This window comes from Heteronotia binoei, chromosome 1 (assembly GCF_032191835.1).
Source record: "Heteronotia binoei isolate CCM8104 ecotype False Entrance Well chromosome 1, APGP_CSIRO_Hbin_v1, whole genome shotgun sequence".
NCBI classification, from domain to species: Eukaryota; Metazoa; Chordata; class Lepidosauria; order Squamata; family Gekkonidae; genus Heteronotia; species Heteronotia binoei.
Window position 1 is genome coordinate 123390753 of NC_083223.1, and position 12110 is coordinate 123402862.

General features: G+C 42.3%; 1 protein-coding gene across 1 annotated transcript in view; it reads left to right on the forward strand.

Moving 5' to 3' along the window:
- Positions 1–5644: 5644 nt before the first annotated feature.
- Positions 5645–12110, forward strand: part of ECT2L (epithelial cell transforming 2 like) — a 60879-nt gene continuing 54413 nt past the window's right edge. Inside the window, 1 exon segment of the mRNA XM_060237935.1 lies at positions 5645–5844. Within this exon segment, the coding sequence (XP_060093918.1) occupies positions 5686–5844 (159 nt within the window). The 5' untranslated portion in view covers positions 5645–5685.

Genomic DNA, 12110 nt, shown 5'->3' on the forward strand with positions numbered 1-12110 from the left:
TACCATTCTGGGAACTAATTGTAACTACTTGAAACAGCACTTTATTTTTTGCATATTTTCAGCTAGGGGATTTTGGAATGTACACCTCTATTTGTTCAGGTATGTTGGTCCCAAAACATATAGGGCTTTCAAGATCAACCCCAGCATCTTGAATAGTGCCTAGACACAGATTGTAGAGAGGCCAAGATATGTTATTTGTTCCCTACTACCCATTCCAGTTAACATCCTGGCTGTAGCAATGTGTACCAGTTGATGATATTGAACTCTTTCAAAGGACAACCCCAGACACAGCCCATTGCAGTAATCTAAGTGTAATCAGAGCATGCACCACCATAGCCAGATCCTCTCCACCAAAGACCACAGCTGGCTAACCAGTCAAAGCTCATAAAAGGCAATCCTGGCGACAGCTGCCACTTACTTATCCAGCAGGAGGCCTGGGCCCAAGAGCACCCAGATTATGGACCTGTTCCTTCAGTGCAGGCTCGTCCAGAACAAGTGACATCTTAAACTCTCAGGTCCGACCATTTACCAGTAGCACTTCTGTCTTGTTGGAATTAAGCGTCAATTTATTTGCTCCCAAACTTCTTCAGAACTCCCAAGAGTTTTGAAAGAACTCAAAGTTGAACTTGTGGATCTTCTGACAAAAATATGTAATCTTTCATTGAAATCTGCCTCCGTTCCTGAGGACTGGAAGGTAGCAAATGTCACCCCCATCTTTAAAAAGGGTTCCAGAGGAGATCCGGGTAACTACAGGCCAGTCTGACTTCAATACAGTCTGACTTCAATACCGGGAAAGTTGGTGGAAACCATTATCAAGGACAGAATGAGTAGGCACATTGATGAACACGAGTTATTGAGGAAGTCTCAGCATGGGTTCTGTAAGGGAAGATCTTGCCTCACTAACCTGTTACATTTCTTTGAGGGGGTGAACAAACATGTGGACAAACGAGACCTGGTAGATATTGTTTACCTTGACTTCCAGAAAGCTTTTGACAAAGTTCCTCATCAAAGGCTCCTTAGTAAGCTTGAGAGTCATGGAGTAAAAGGACAGGTCCTCTTGTGGATCAAAAACTGGTTGAGTAATAGGAAGCAGAGAGTGAGTATAAATGGGCAGTCTTCGCAGTGGAGGATGGTAAGCAGTGGAGTGCCGCAGGGCTCAGTGCTGGGCCCCATGCTCTTTAACTTGTTCATAAATGATTTGGGAGTTGAGAGTAGGCAGTGAAGTGGCCAAGTTTGCAGATGACACTAAATTGTTCAGGGTGGTAAGAACCAGAGAGGATTGTGAGGCACTCCAAAGGGATCTGTTGAGCCTGGGTGAGTGGGCGTCAACGTGGCAGATGAGGTTCAATGTGGCCAAGTTCAAAGTAATGCACACCGGGGCCAAGAATCCTAGCTACAAATACAAGTTGATGGGGTGTGAACTGGCAGAGACTGATCAAGAGATCTTGGCATCGTGGTAGATAACTCACTGAAAATGTCAAGACAGTGTGCGATTGCAATAAAAAAGGCCAACGCCATGCTGGGAATTATTAAGAAGGGAATTGAAAACAAACCAGCCAGTATCATAATGCCCCTGTATAAATCGATGGTGCGGTCTCATATGGAATACTGTGTACAATTCTGGTCACCGCACCTCAAAAAGGATATTATAGCATTGGAAAAAAATGCAGAAAAGGGCAACTAGAATGATTAATGGTTTGGAACACTTTCCCTATGAAGAAAGGTTAAAATGCTTGGGGCTCTTTAGCTTGGAGAAATGTCGACTGCGGGGTGACATGATAGAGGTTTACAAGATTATGCATGGGATGGAGAAGGTAGAGAAAGAAGTACTTTTCTCCCTTTCTCACAATACAAGAACTCGTGGGCATTCAGTGAAATTGCTGAGCAGTCGGGTTAGAACGGATAAAAGGAGGTACTTCTTCACCCAAAGGGTGATTAACACGTGGAATTCACTGCCACAGGAGGTGGTGGCAGTTACAAGCATAGCCAGCTTCAAGAGGGGGTTAGATAAAAATATGGAGCAGAGGTCCATCAGTGGCTATTAGCCACAGTGTGTATATATATGTGTGTGTGTGTGTATATATATATATATACAAAAAAATTTGGCCACTGTGTGATACAGAGTGTTGGACTGAACGGGCCATTGGCCTGATCCAACATGGCTTCTCTTATGTTCCTAGCATTGGCTTTGGGTCTGAGATAGAGCTCAATGCAACTTACATATTGGTGACAACCCAGACCAAATCTTTTGAAATATTTAGTTATTTAATTCATGTATTTTCTGCATTTCTCTCCAGTGGGGACCCAAAGCAGCTTACACAGTTTTCCATTTTATCCTCACAACAACTCTGTGAGGTAGGTTAGGCTGAGAGGGTGTGACTGGCCCAAAATCACTTCATGGCATGAGTGGGGATTCAGACCTAGGTCTCTTAGGTACTAGCCTGACAGTCTTAAGCACTACATCATCCAGATCTCACCTTGCAGTTTATGTAAATGTTAAAGAGCATAGGGTGCAGCCCTGCAGGGCTCCATAGGCCAAGGGGCTAAGCAGCAATCTGCCTGCACCACCATCTGAGATCTACCCTCCAGATAAAATTGGAACCACCACAGAACAGTGCCTCTCAATTCCAGCCTGGAAAGGTGGTCCAGAAGGATACCGTAGCTGAGGGTATCAAAAACTGCTAGGCCCCAGAGAATAAACAGTCACGTTCCCTGGCCCACTCCCAGCACAGATCATCCACCAGGGTGTCCAAGGCTATTTTAGACTCATAATTAGGCTTTAGGATTGAGCTATTAGTGAATTAAATGTAGGTTTGTCAACTTTTTTTTTGTCCTGACAGGTTCCTATACCTTGAGCTGCAAAGAATGCAGAAAACAAATGAAACTTCCCATTGCTGAATCTACTGTTATCTTCTAATAAATGATGAAATGTCTCCATATGATATATATTTTGGAGCAAAGGAAGAATTAAACGATTTCTAGGCTCAGAAAATTACATTCAAAGAGCCCATGATACAGGGTGCCTTAAAATACCTCCTTTGTAAAACTCTAGGTGGTAGTGCATTAAGGTTCATTTTAACTTGTGCCACAATCGAGCACAGGGTATGGTATCAAAAGTCACCTTCAAATCCATGAAGGTAGCAGCAAGGATCCCCTGACTCTTGCTTGTACATTTATTGATATCAGGAAAACCTTCACCTGCCAGTTTCTGATTTCTCTTAAAATAGGATCTTTAGTTGCTAAAAATACGGACACAGTTAAGGAAAAGTAGAGTAACATACACATTCTAAGGCTACTAAATCCAAGGGATTGTGCCAGTTTAAGATCACATGAAGGGCCCCTGTTTCAAATACCACTAGTTTCCACAAGTGGCAAGGCCTTTTCTATGGCTGCCCTAGAGTTTTGGAATACGTTCCCCTGAAAACAGCAGGCTTATTTATTGCAGATTCCCCCCCCCCCTTTTTTTTCTTTAATAACTTAGTGATGCCATTCTAAGCAGAAAAATACCCTTTAAATCCAATGGACGCAGAAGGCTGTACTTCTGCTTAGGATGCCATTGTAAATTATCTTTCTTGTTTTTCTTTAACATTATTTTTGTTGCTGTTTCTGGTTTTATTTGAGATGATTAAATTGCTATCTTACTATTTTATTGATGGATTGATTTGTTTTTATGTGTACATTGGTTTGAAAAACATTTTATAAAGTTTCTCAAATAAGCTAGCTTCTCAGTCCAGAGTGACAAAAGATTCTTTCCCCTGCATTGGCTGTAAGCCCAGAGAGCATTAGTTGTGCAGTTTGGTTCCTATGAAAATGCTGTGATGTATTGACCTTCAGCCAATCCAATAGCAACTCTGGCTCTCAGAAGATATCAGTAGTGGCTGCAGTTCTCCCTTGAGGTAAAGTAACCAACATTCTCATCACTTCCTTTTTTTGTTCTTATGGGGAGAGGGAGATAAACATAATTTTTCTTGCAACACTATGTTTAATAAAGTTTATGGTCTTTAGACCTCTCAGACTCAATGGACTAAAACACAGCAGGTTCTGGTAAGAAAAGGAATCAGAATTAAGTGTATATTTCATGCAGATTTTCTGTAACAACACTAGGGCGGTGTTTCCAATTTGCAGGGTTGCGACCCGGCACTGGGCCACGGAAATCTCAATACAAGGTTCCAAGAAAAACCAAAGCTAGCCCCGCCCCCAGCAAAGCTCTGCTTCCTTCCTTCCCCCGTCTCTGTTGTGCAGAAAAAAGCTAGGCTTGAAGACTGACACGGGATTTAAAGCCTGAGCTTCATTTTGCTTCCTTCCTTTCTCCGTCTCTGTGTTGTGCAGATGAAAGCTAGGCTTGAAGACTGACACAGGCTACAAAGCCTGGGCTCCATTTTCCTTCCTTCCGTCCCCCAATGTCTCTGTGTTGTGCAAATAAAAGCTAGGCTTGAAGACTGACACAAGCTTCAAATCCTGAGCTATGTTTTCCTTCCTTACATCCCCCAATGTCTCTGTGTTGTGCAGAGAAAACTAGGCTTGAAGACTGACAGAGGCTGCAAAGCCTGAGCTCCATTTTCCTTCCTTCCCCTGTCTCGGTGTTATGCAGATAAAAGCTAGGCTTGAAGGCTGACATTTTGACTCAGCATGAGTTTCAGAGAGATTTTTCTGAAAATGAAATCACTTCAGAAGAAGAGGCAGGTTTGGGGGAGTGCCCTGGAAGTGACATCACAGGAAGAGGTGGAGTTTTGGTTCAGTGTGCCTTAGAAGTGACATCACTTGGCCCTTGACCTGGAAGTGACACCACAGGAAATGATGTAATTCCTGTCTCCCAGCTCCACCCCCAAAGTTTCCTGGATCCACACCTGAATTTTAGTGGACCACAAAGGAGAGTAGTGTAAAAATAACCAAGCCATGGGGAAAAAAAGTTTGGGAAACCCTTAGGGCAATGTCCATAAGGATTATTTTGTAACATACCAGCGGGGTGATGGGAACAGCTTCCTAGCAGTTAAAATGTGATTGAAATGCACAGATACAGCAGAGAATCATAGCTCTGGTATTTCATTTCTGTAACACTAATCTAGCACATCTCTCTGCTATAATTCTCATGTTGTCGCCTGGTTATAGTGATACTGATTGCCCCAATTGTTTAACAGATATTTGCAAAACCAAAAAGGTTTAGTGCCTAGTTAGTAAGCTGAAAGAAGGGCGAGAAGTAAAGACTCATTTACCATAAGATGATGATTGGAAAACATACTCATAGCGGTGAAATTCACTTGCTATAAAGACCACATACATTTTTAAGGCTTTATTTTTTAAAAATTAGTCATTTTTTATACCTGCCCCCTCCATTTTTAACTAGTACTAAGTTCCTTTCTGTTGCATTTTTGCTATTCACTTTGACATGCTGGATAAACCTATAAGCAAAAATATATATTTTAAAAAATGATGGATAGGAAAGCAGCAGGAACAATTTAAGCATTTGTAGGTTGCAGACAGATGCAATGCAAAGTCCAATAACTCCTTGTTTTTCAGAGTGGTTGTGTCCCAATGCAGAACCAAATCAAATTCTGAAACCCCAATTTATTCTCTGTGAGAAAGCATCATGCTTCTTTTCTGTTTCTAGGAGACCTCTAACAGCTGTCAGTCAGTGTGAAGTGTGGAGCACAACTGTTATTTGAGTAAACTGCCTCTATTTCTATCATGATTGCCACAAACATGATACCTGAACCACACAGTGTCAAACAGTGGCATTTGGAGAGCTTGGGGACGACAAGCCCCAGCCCAAATTGAACAACAGAAATGCTGCATACACGATTCAGCTCTTGGACAACTATTGAAAACCAATCTCTTAACAAGCAGGTAAAATAAAATGTCTGAAGTCAAGCACCTCTTTCAAACTGCTGTGCTTTTGTAGCATATTAAAGTGCTGTAACTACTTCCACACTGAACATGGCTTTCCCCCTTCTAATGCATATACATTAATGCTTTTGTAATTTAAACAGGAAGTGCTTAAATGTTTCCCATATTAAATTAATCCTGTTTGTCAGCATCATTGCAACACAAGTGAGTGGAGTAATTGTGCATCTGAGCCAGATGGTATCTCAAAAATCTGGTGTGACAGGAATTCTGTCTTCCAGCTCCATTCATGCCTGACTTCTGTTTTTATTTGCCCAATTAGATGCCAAGCTGTGTCCCAAACACTAACTGCAAGACCTGTATCACGTAAGTCAGTTTGAGGGGTACCTGACTGTTTGGCAACTGCAGATCAGGGCTGACCAGAGGGCAACTTGGTCTGTGGTTGTTTACATTGTATAAGAAACCTCTACCTGGTATCGTTTGTAGAACATCTGGGAATAAAGGTAGCATTAGGGGTAAAGTATAGATGACTGGGGAAGGCAATGGCAAACCACCCTGTAAAAAGTCTGCCAAGAAAATGTCATGATGTGATGTCACCCCGTGGGTCAGTGATGTCTTACTGCTTGCACAGGGGACTACCTTTACTTTTACCTTTTTAGTGATGCAGCATGGCAAGCCGTATCATGTTGTGTGCATTGTACTGCAAAATATATTTGAATGGTAATCTTGATCATTTTAGGCATTCAATGCTGGTGAGTCTTTGTCGGGAGGGTTTGGTGTTAGAACTACACAAATTCTTGAAATCTTTAGAGAGCAAGGCAAATGGAAACCATTGTCAGGCGTCCTGTGAGCCATCATCATTACCTCAACTGGAATCATGTGAGGAGTTAATGCCAGGTGTAATTCCAGTTTTAGTAGAGATGGTTAAGAACCTATAATTTTGAACTGTTCCATTACATTCAGCCAACAGATACTGCAATAAAATTCAGTGAACCAAAACTATATCAAATAAAATTTTGTTCATTTCCAGTGCACACAAAATATCTGGTTAACCATTGCTTTGACAACATTGCTTTTCCATTTTTTCCAGCTCTGCAGGCTTCTCCAGCCTTCAGCTGGCACAAAAGTAGGAACTGCAGTTGTGGAAGTGCTATATTATTTTGTTTGTCTTTTGATTCATAGTATTACTATATTAATATTTATATAAAATTTGTTCTTAGTCTGTAGTAAGGACAAAGGGAATAGGAAATCTTATCAGCAGTGATGTTAAAATATTTGCATTTCACTTCCATAGCTGGGAAGTTTATCAGCTTTGTGTGTTTGGGTGTATACACACCATAAAGTCACAGCTGACTTATGATGACCCTGTGGGGTTTTTAAGGGAAGAGACATTCAGAGGTAGTTTGCCATTGCCTGCCTCTGCCTAGCACCTCTGGACTTCTTTGGGGTCTCCCATCCAAGGACAAAGCAGGGGTGACCCTGTTTAGCTCCCAAGAATCCCACTATAGACAAGCTGCCCTGGCCTGGATAGCTCCAGCTACATTGATCTAGCCTGAGCTATCCAGATGAGGGCAACTTGTCTATAGCAGGATTCTATTTGCTATCAAGCAGAAATCATTGTGCAAAGAATGCACCAGAATACTGACAGCTTCAAAATCATGCACTTTAAGGTGGGATGACCAGTACTAGCATGGCATATATGTGCATGCTTTGGTCCTCATCCAATTCTGAGGGAAATTTTAATACACATCTGGAAGTTTCAATGCAATATTGTTTTCCACTTGGAGTGAGTGCTAACTTACAAAAGCTTATGTACCACTGGACTCCTGTTTTGTTGTTCATTTATGTGTTTTGCCTATGTGCATAATGTCTTATTTGCCAGTACAAATATGTGAATAAGAACATAAGACAAGCCATATTGGATCAGGCCAGTTGCCCAACCAGGCCAACACTCTGTGTTACGCAGTGGCCAAAACCCAGGTTCTATCAGGAGGTCTACTAGTGGAGCCAGAACTCCAGAAGCCCTCTCACTGTTGTCCCCCAAGCACCAAGGATACAAAGTATAACTGCCCCACATATTAATTATTCATGTCTTAAGGTGCATAGTAGCCTAGTGGTCTTCCCTGTGGTTTCCTGCCTATTGTTGACAGATGCACTAGATCAAGGATGTCAAACATGTGGCCTGGGGGCCGAATCAGGCCCCCAGAGGGCTCCTATCAGGCCCCTGAACAACTGGCAGTCATCTGCTTCCTTCTCCCCCTCTCTTGCTTCCTTCTGCATGGCAGTTTACTTTTCCAAGCTTGCTCAATTGCACAGGAGCTACAGAGCAAAACCTCTATTTTTTTCATTGGCTGAGGTTCCTCCCTTGAGGAGGAAGGGCAAGCTTGCTTCAAAGGAAGCTCTGGCTCTTTCCTTCCTTCCCCAGGGGACCAGGAGGGGGAGGAGCCTCAGCCAATAGAAGGAAGAGAGGCTTGGCTCAGTAGCTGTGCTGTGCAACTGAGAGAGCCCAGATTGCACAGGAAAGATACAAAACAAGCACCTTTAAGACCAACAAGTGCTAATGTTTCAAGCATGTTTTATTTAAAGGGTTTTTTTAAAAAAATCTTTGTGTTTGTCTGTGTACTTCATAAAGTTTGTATCTCTGCTACCTGGCATTACATTTTATGACACACATGGCCCAGCCTGGCAAGGTCTCATTTATGTCAGATCTGGCCCTCATAACAAATGAGTTTGACACCCCTGCACTAGATGTTATGCCATAATTTATTTGGGATACCACTCCCACAGTCCACAGATGATTGACAGAAAAAAAGAGAAGGAAATGCTAAAATTCCCACCAAAGTACTAGTAGTGTGATTAGGATGCCACATGAACAGCTATGCCATATTCAATGGGTTAGACTCAGTTGATCCCTCAGTTAATGTTAAAGGAGTTCTTCCTCTTCAGTGAAGGGAATAGAAGAAGAATCATGTTGTACAGTGACCATAGTTAGCCATAGCACAAACTCCATGTAAGTCATCAGTTCTTTCTGTTAAATGTAGGGTTGTTTTTTTAAAGACCTAGTCTCATTAAAAGACCTAGTGTGTGTTGTATAGGTTACTTCCTGGTAATCTCTTTAAGACTAGTGGAACTGTGCCTACGTAAAGCATACTTTATTTTTTAAAATCTGGGATCTAAAAATTGTTGAAATGTAGATTCCCTTTTAGAGAAGTTTATGTTTAATTCCCAGTGTGGTATTCCTCTGACAGTTTAAAAAGAGAGAGAAGTGTGTTGCTTGGAAGACAATGGGAACCGTAACATAGCTCTTTCCTGTCCAAAGTGCAGCACATAGAAAAGATGGATCTGTATAGGGGCCAGGCCCATAGCCTGAAAATTTTAGGTGGGGGGGGCCCACTGAATAAAATTTCTGATGGAGGCCCCCTCCCCCGCTCTGGCGGCCCTTTCCCCCCTCCACGGCGCCTTCCCCTCCCTCCCCCCCACCTGGTGAAGCGCCGGTTCCTGAGGCTCTTTCAAGGCCTCCCCCCCAGCCGATCAGCTGATCAATGGGAAAAGCTGCGCTGAGGCCAGTGCTCCTATGCCAGCCTTTGGGCACTCTCCAGACCAGCAAGCAGCTGAAAAAGTGGCTACTGCTTCCACTCCCTCCCCTATTAGGGGTGTGGAAGAAAAATGCCAGAGGACACACTTTTTACTTTGGGGGAACCCTTTTGGCTACAGAAGGTAGAAGTACCACACACTCAATTAGGAGAGATCTTGAGAATCTATTTCCTTTGTAAAGCTACAGGACGAATGGCTCTCCATTGAAAGAAAAACAACAGAAAAATTGAGTGAACTTCCAAGAGTTTTTATGCACAATAAAATTATGGGTTTTTTTCTTCCTGAGGGGACAGTTACATTCATCTCTAATGGTGTCACAAGTCTCTTTGTTGTGTTGAAGCAGGCTAAGAAATTTATTGCAAGATAAGTTTTCATGGACTAGAGCTCACTTTGTCAGATACATGAAGTTTTATCTCCACTTGGCAGATGTACATAGACGGGACAGGGGAAATAAATTTTAATACAATGGGGCCAGAAGACCTGGGAATGGATTGGGTATGCAGGTAAAAAAGAAGAACATTGTGACCTGCCTACAACAGCAATCACTGATAATGCTTTCAGAGTAGCCCAGGAAATCCTTTGCAGTGGGCATGAGTTACCGAAACTTGATAAATCCAAACTGGAAAGAGAATCAAATTTGCTGATTAAGTGTGTGTGTGTGTGAAATGCTGTCAAGTAACTTCTGACTTATGGTAACCCTATGAATTAAAGCACCCTATCATTAACAGCCTTGCACAGGTCTTGCAAATTGAGGGCTGTGGGTTAAATTTAAGCTGAGCTGTTTCACACTGGAACCTCCCTACTGAAGCACTGCAATAGCTGGATACAAATCAGGCACAAAAAGGCACTATCCAGGAGCCAGTGGGAGAATATTTCATTCTTTCCTCTGTGAAGCAGGAAATAGGGGAGACTGGGCAAAAGGAGCTGCGATGCAAGAAACAGGAAGGAGGAAGCAGCAGACACTCAGTTGCTCAGCAGACCAGGGGTGTTTTTACATTCAGTTTGATCCAGAGTTTTAGAGCCTTCAAATCGCCTGCCACCGTTCCGCTTTAGTTATTTTCCTTTCACATTTGTGGATTTGCTCTGCTTATTTTGCATAGCCAGACTTCTATATTGCCTGCTGAAAGCATTTCAATTGGGGGGTGGTCTCTGATCAGAGGGCAGCCGGAATACCAGTGCTTAGTTAAATGTATATGATTGCTTGGAAATCATGTCAGCACTGCAAAAACAATACAAATTTAAATTACAAGATGAAGCAAGCAATGATATGTAAAAATTTCAAGTGCTGTCAGTTCTCATGCAAATTACTGTTGCTGAGGAGTCTTTTAAAACACGTGAAAACTTCTACAATACAAGTTTGAAATGCCTGTAGAGAAATGACTGGATCAAAACTAGTTTTGAGAAAAACGTAGCAGCAGCACCAAAACCCATCTCACCGAAACTCAATGCACCCACTCAATGCACAGCAGCCAAGAAGGTCTGAGCGCCTGCTCCGGCTGCAACGCCACTGAGGATGTTCTCCGCAGCTGAGAACGAAACGTCTGGAAGGAAAACTTTCTCCAGTAGAACACGGCACTTGATCCCGAAAGATTCTACAAACCCTAACAAATGTAGATGCTTCGAGCAGCAACGATGCAAAACAGTTGTGAGAACATTAGGTAGTGTAAAAGGTGAATTTCCAATGTGATGATAGAGAGTCACAAACTGTCAGTGTAAGAACACCCCAGATTGGAGCCCTGCAAGGCTGGATACAGCCTGTGGGCCATATGTTTGATACTCCTGGTTTAATGTGTCATGTTTAAGTACTTTTTGTTTTGTTTCAGTTGTTTTTCTCAGATTTCTTCAGTTCAAACCCTACTGCACTGTTTACTGGATGTCTATCCTGTTGATTGTATTTGTCTTATGTAATTCACCTTGAGTCTCAGTGAGAATTGTGGACTATAAATAATGCAACTAAAATAATTAATGAGGGTTTTTTACGTCCATGGCATAAAAAGTTTTTAGCTATCAATTTCCATTTATTAGACTAATATCAGTGACAGGATATTTCCCCTCCAGGCCTGTTGAAAACCCTAGCCTTACTATTGGGAGTATTTATTAGTTTCTATAGCAAAGTGCTACGGCTAAGGTATTGTGGCTGGAAGCAAGTAAACCTACAAAGCAAATATATTAGAAAAAAAGATAAAACATTTATTGAAGTATGTTCATATTCATTATAATAGGGGTAGATGAAAGCCTAACCTAAATAATACTTTAATATAAGACAACTGGCTAGGTTGTATAACATTAGCTGAATGCAAGTATCATCTGTTTAGGGAATTCTGGACTTACCCAGCATGACCTCTCACAGGAGAAGCTCACTGAACAGGAATCAGTAGGGTTGCCAATCCCCTGTTGGGGGCAGGGGATCCCCTGGTTTAGAGGCCCTCCCCCCACTTCAGGGTTATCAGAAAGCAGCTGGGGGGGGGGAGGGAATGTCTGCTGGGCATTACATTATACTCTATGGCAGGGTTTCCCAAATTTATCTTTCCTGTGGCCCGGTTATTTTTACACTTCTCCTTTATGGCCCACTAAAATTCAGGGGTGGAGCCAGGAGACTTTAGGGGTGGAGCCGGGAAACAGGAATTATATAATTTCCTGTGGTATCACTTCTGGGTCAAGGGCCAAGTGATGTC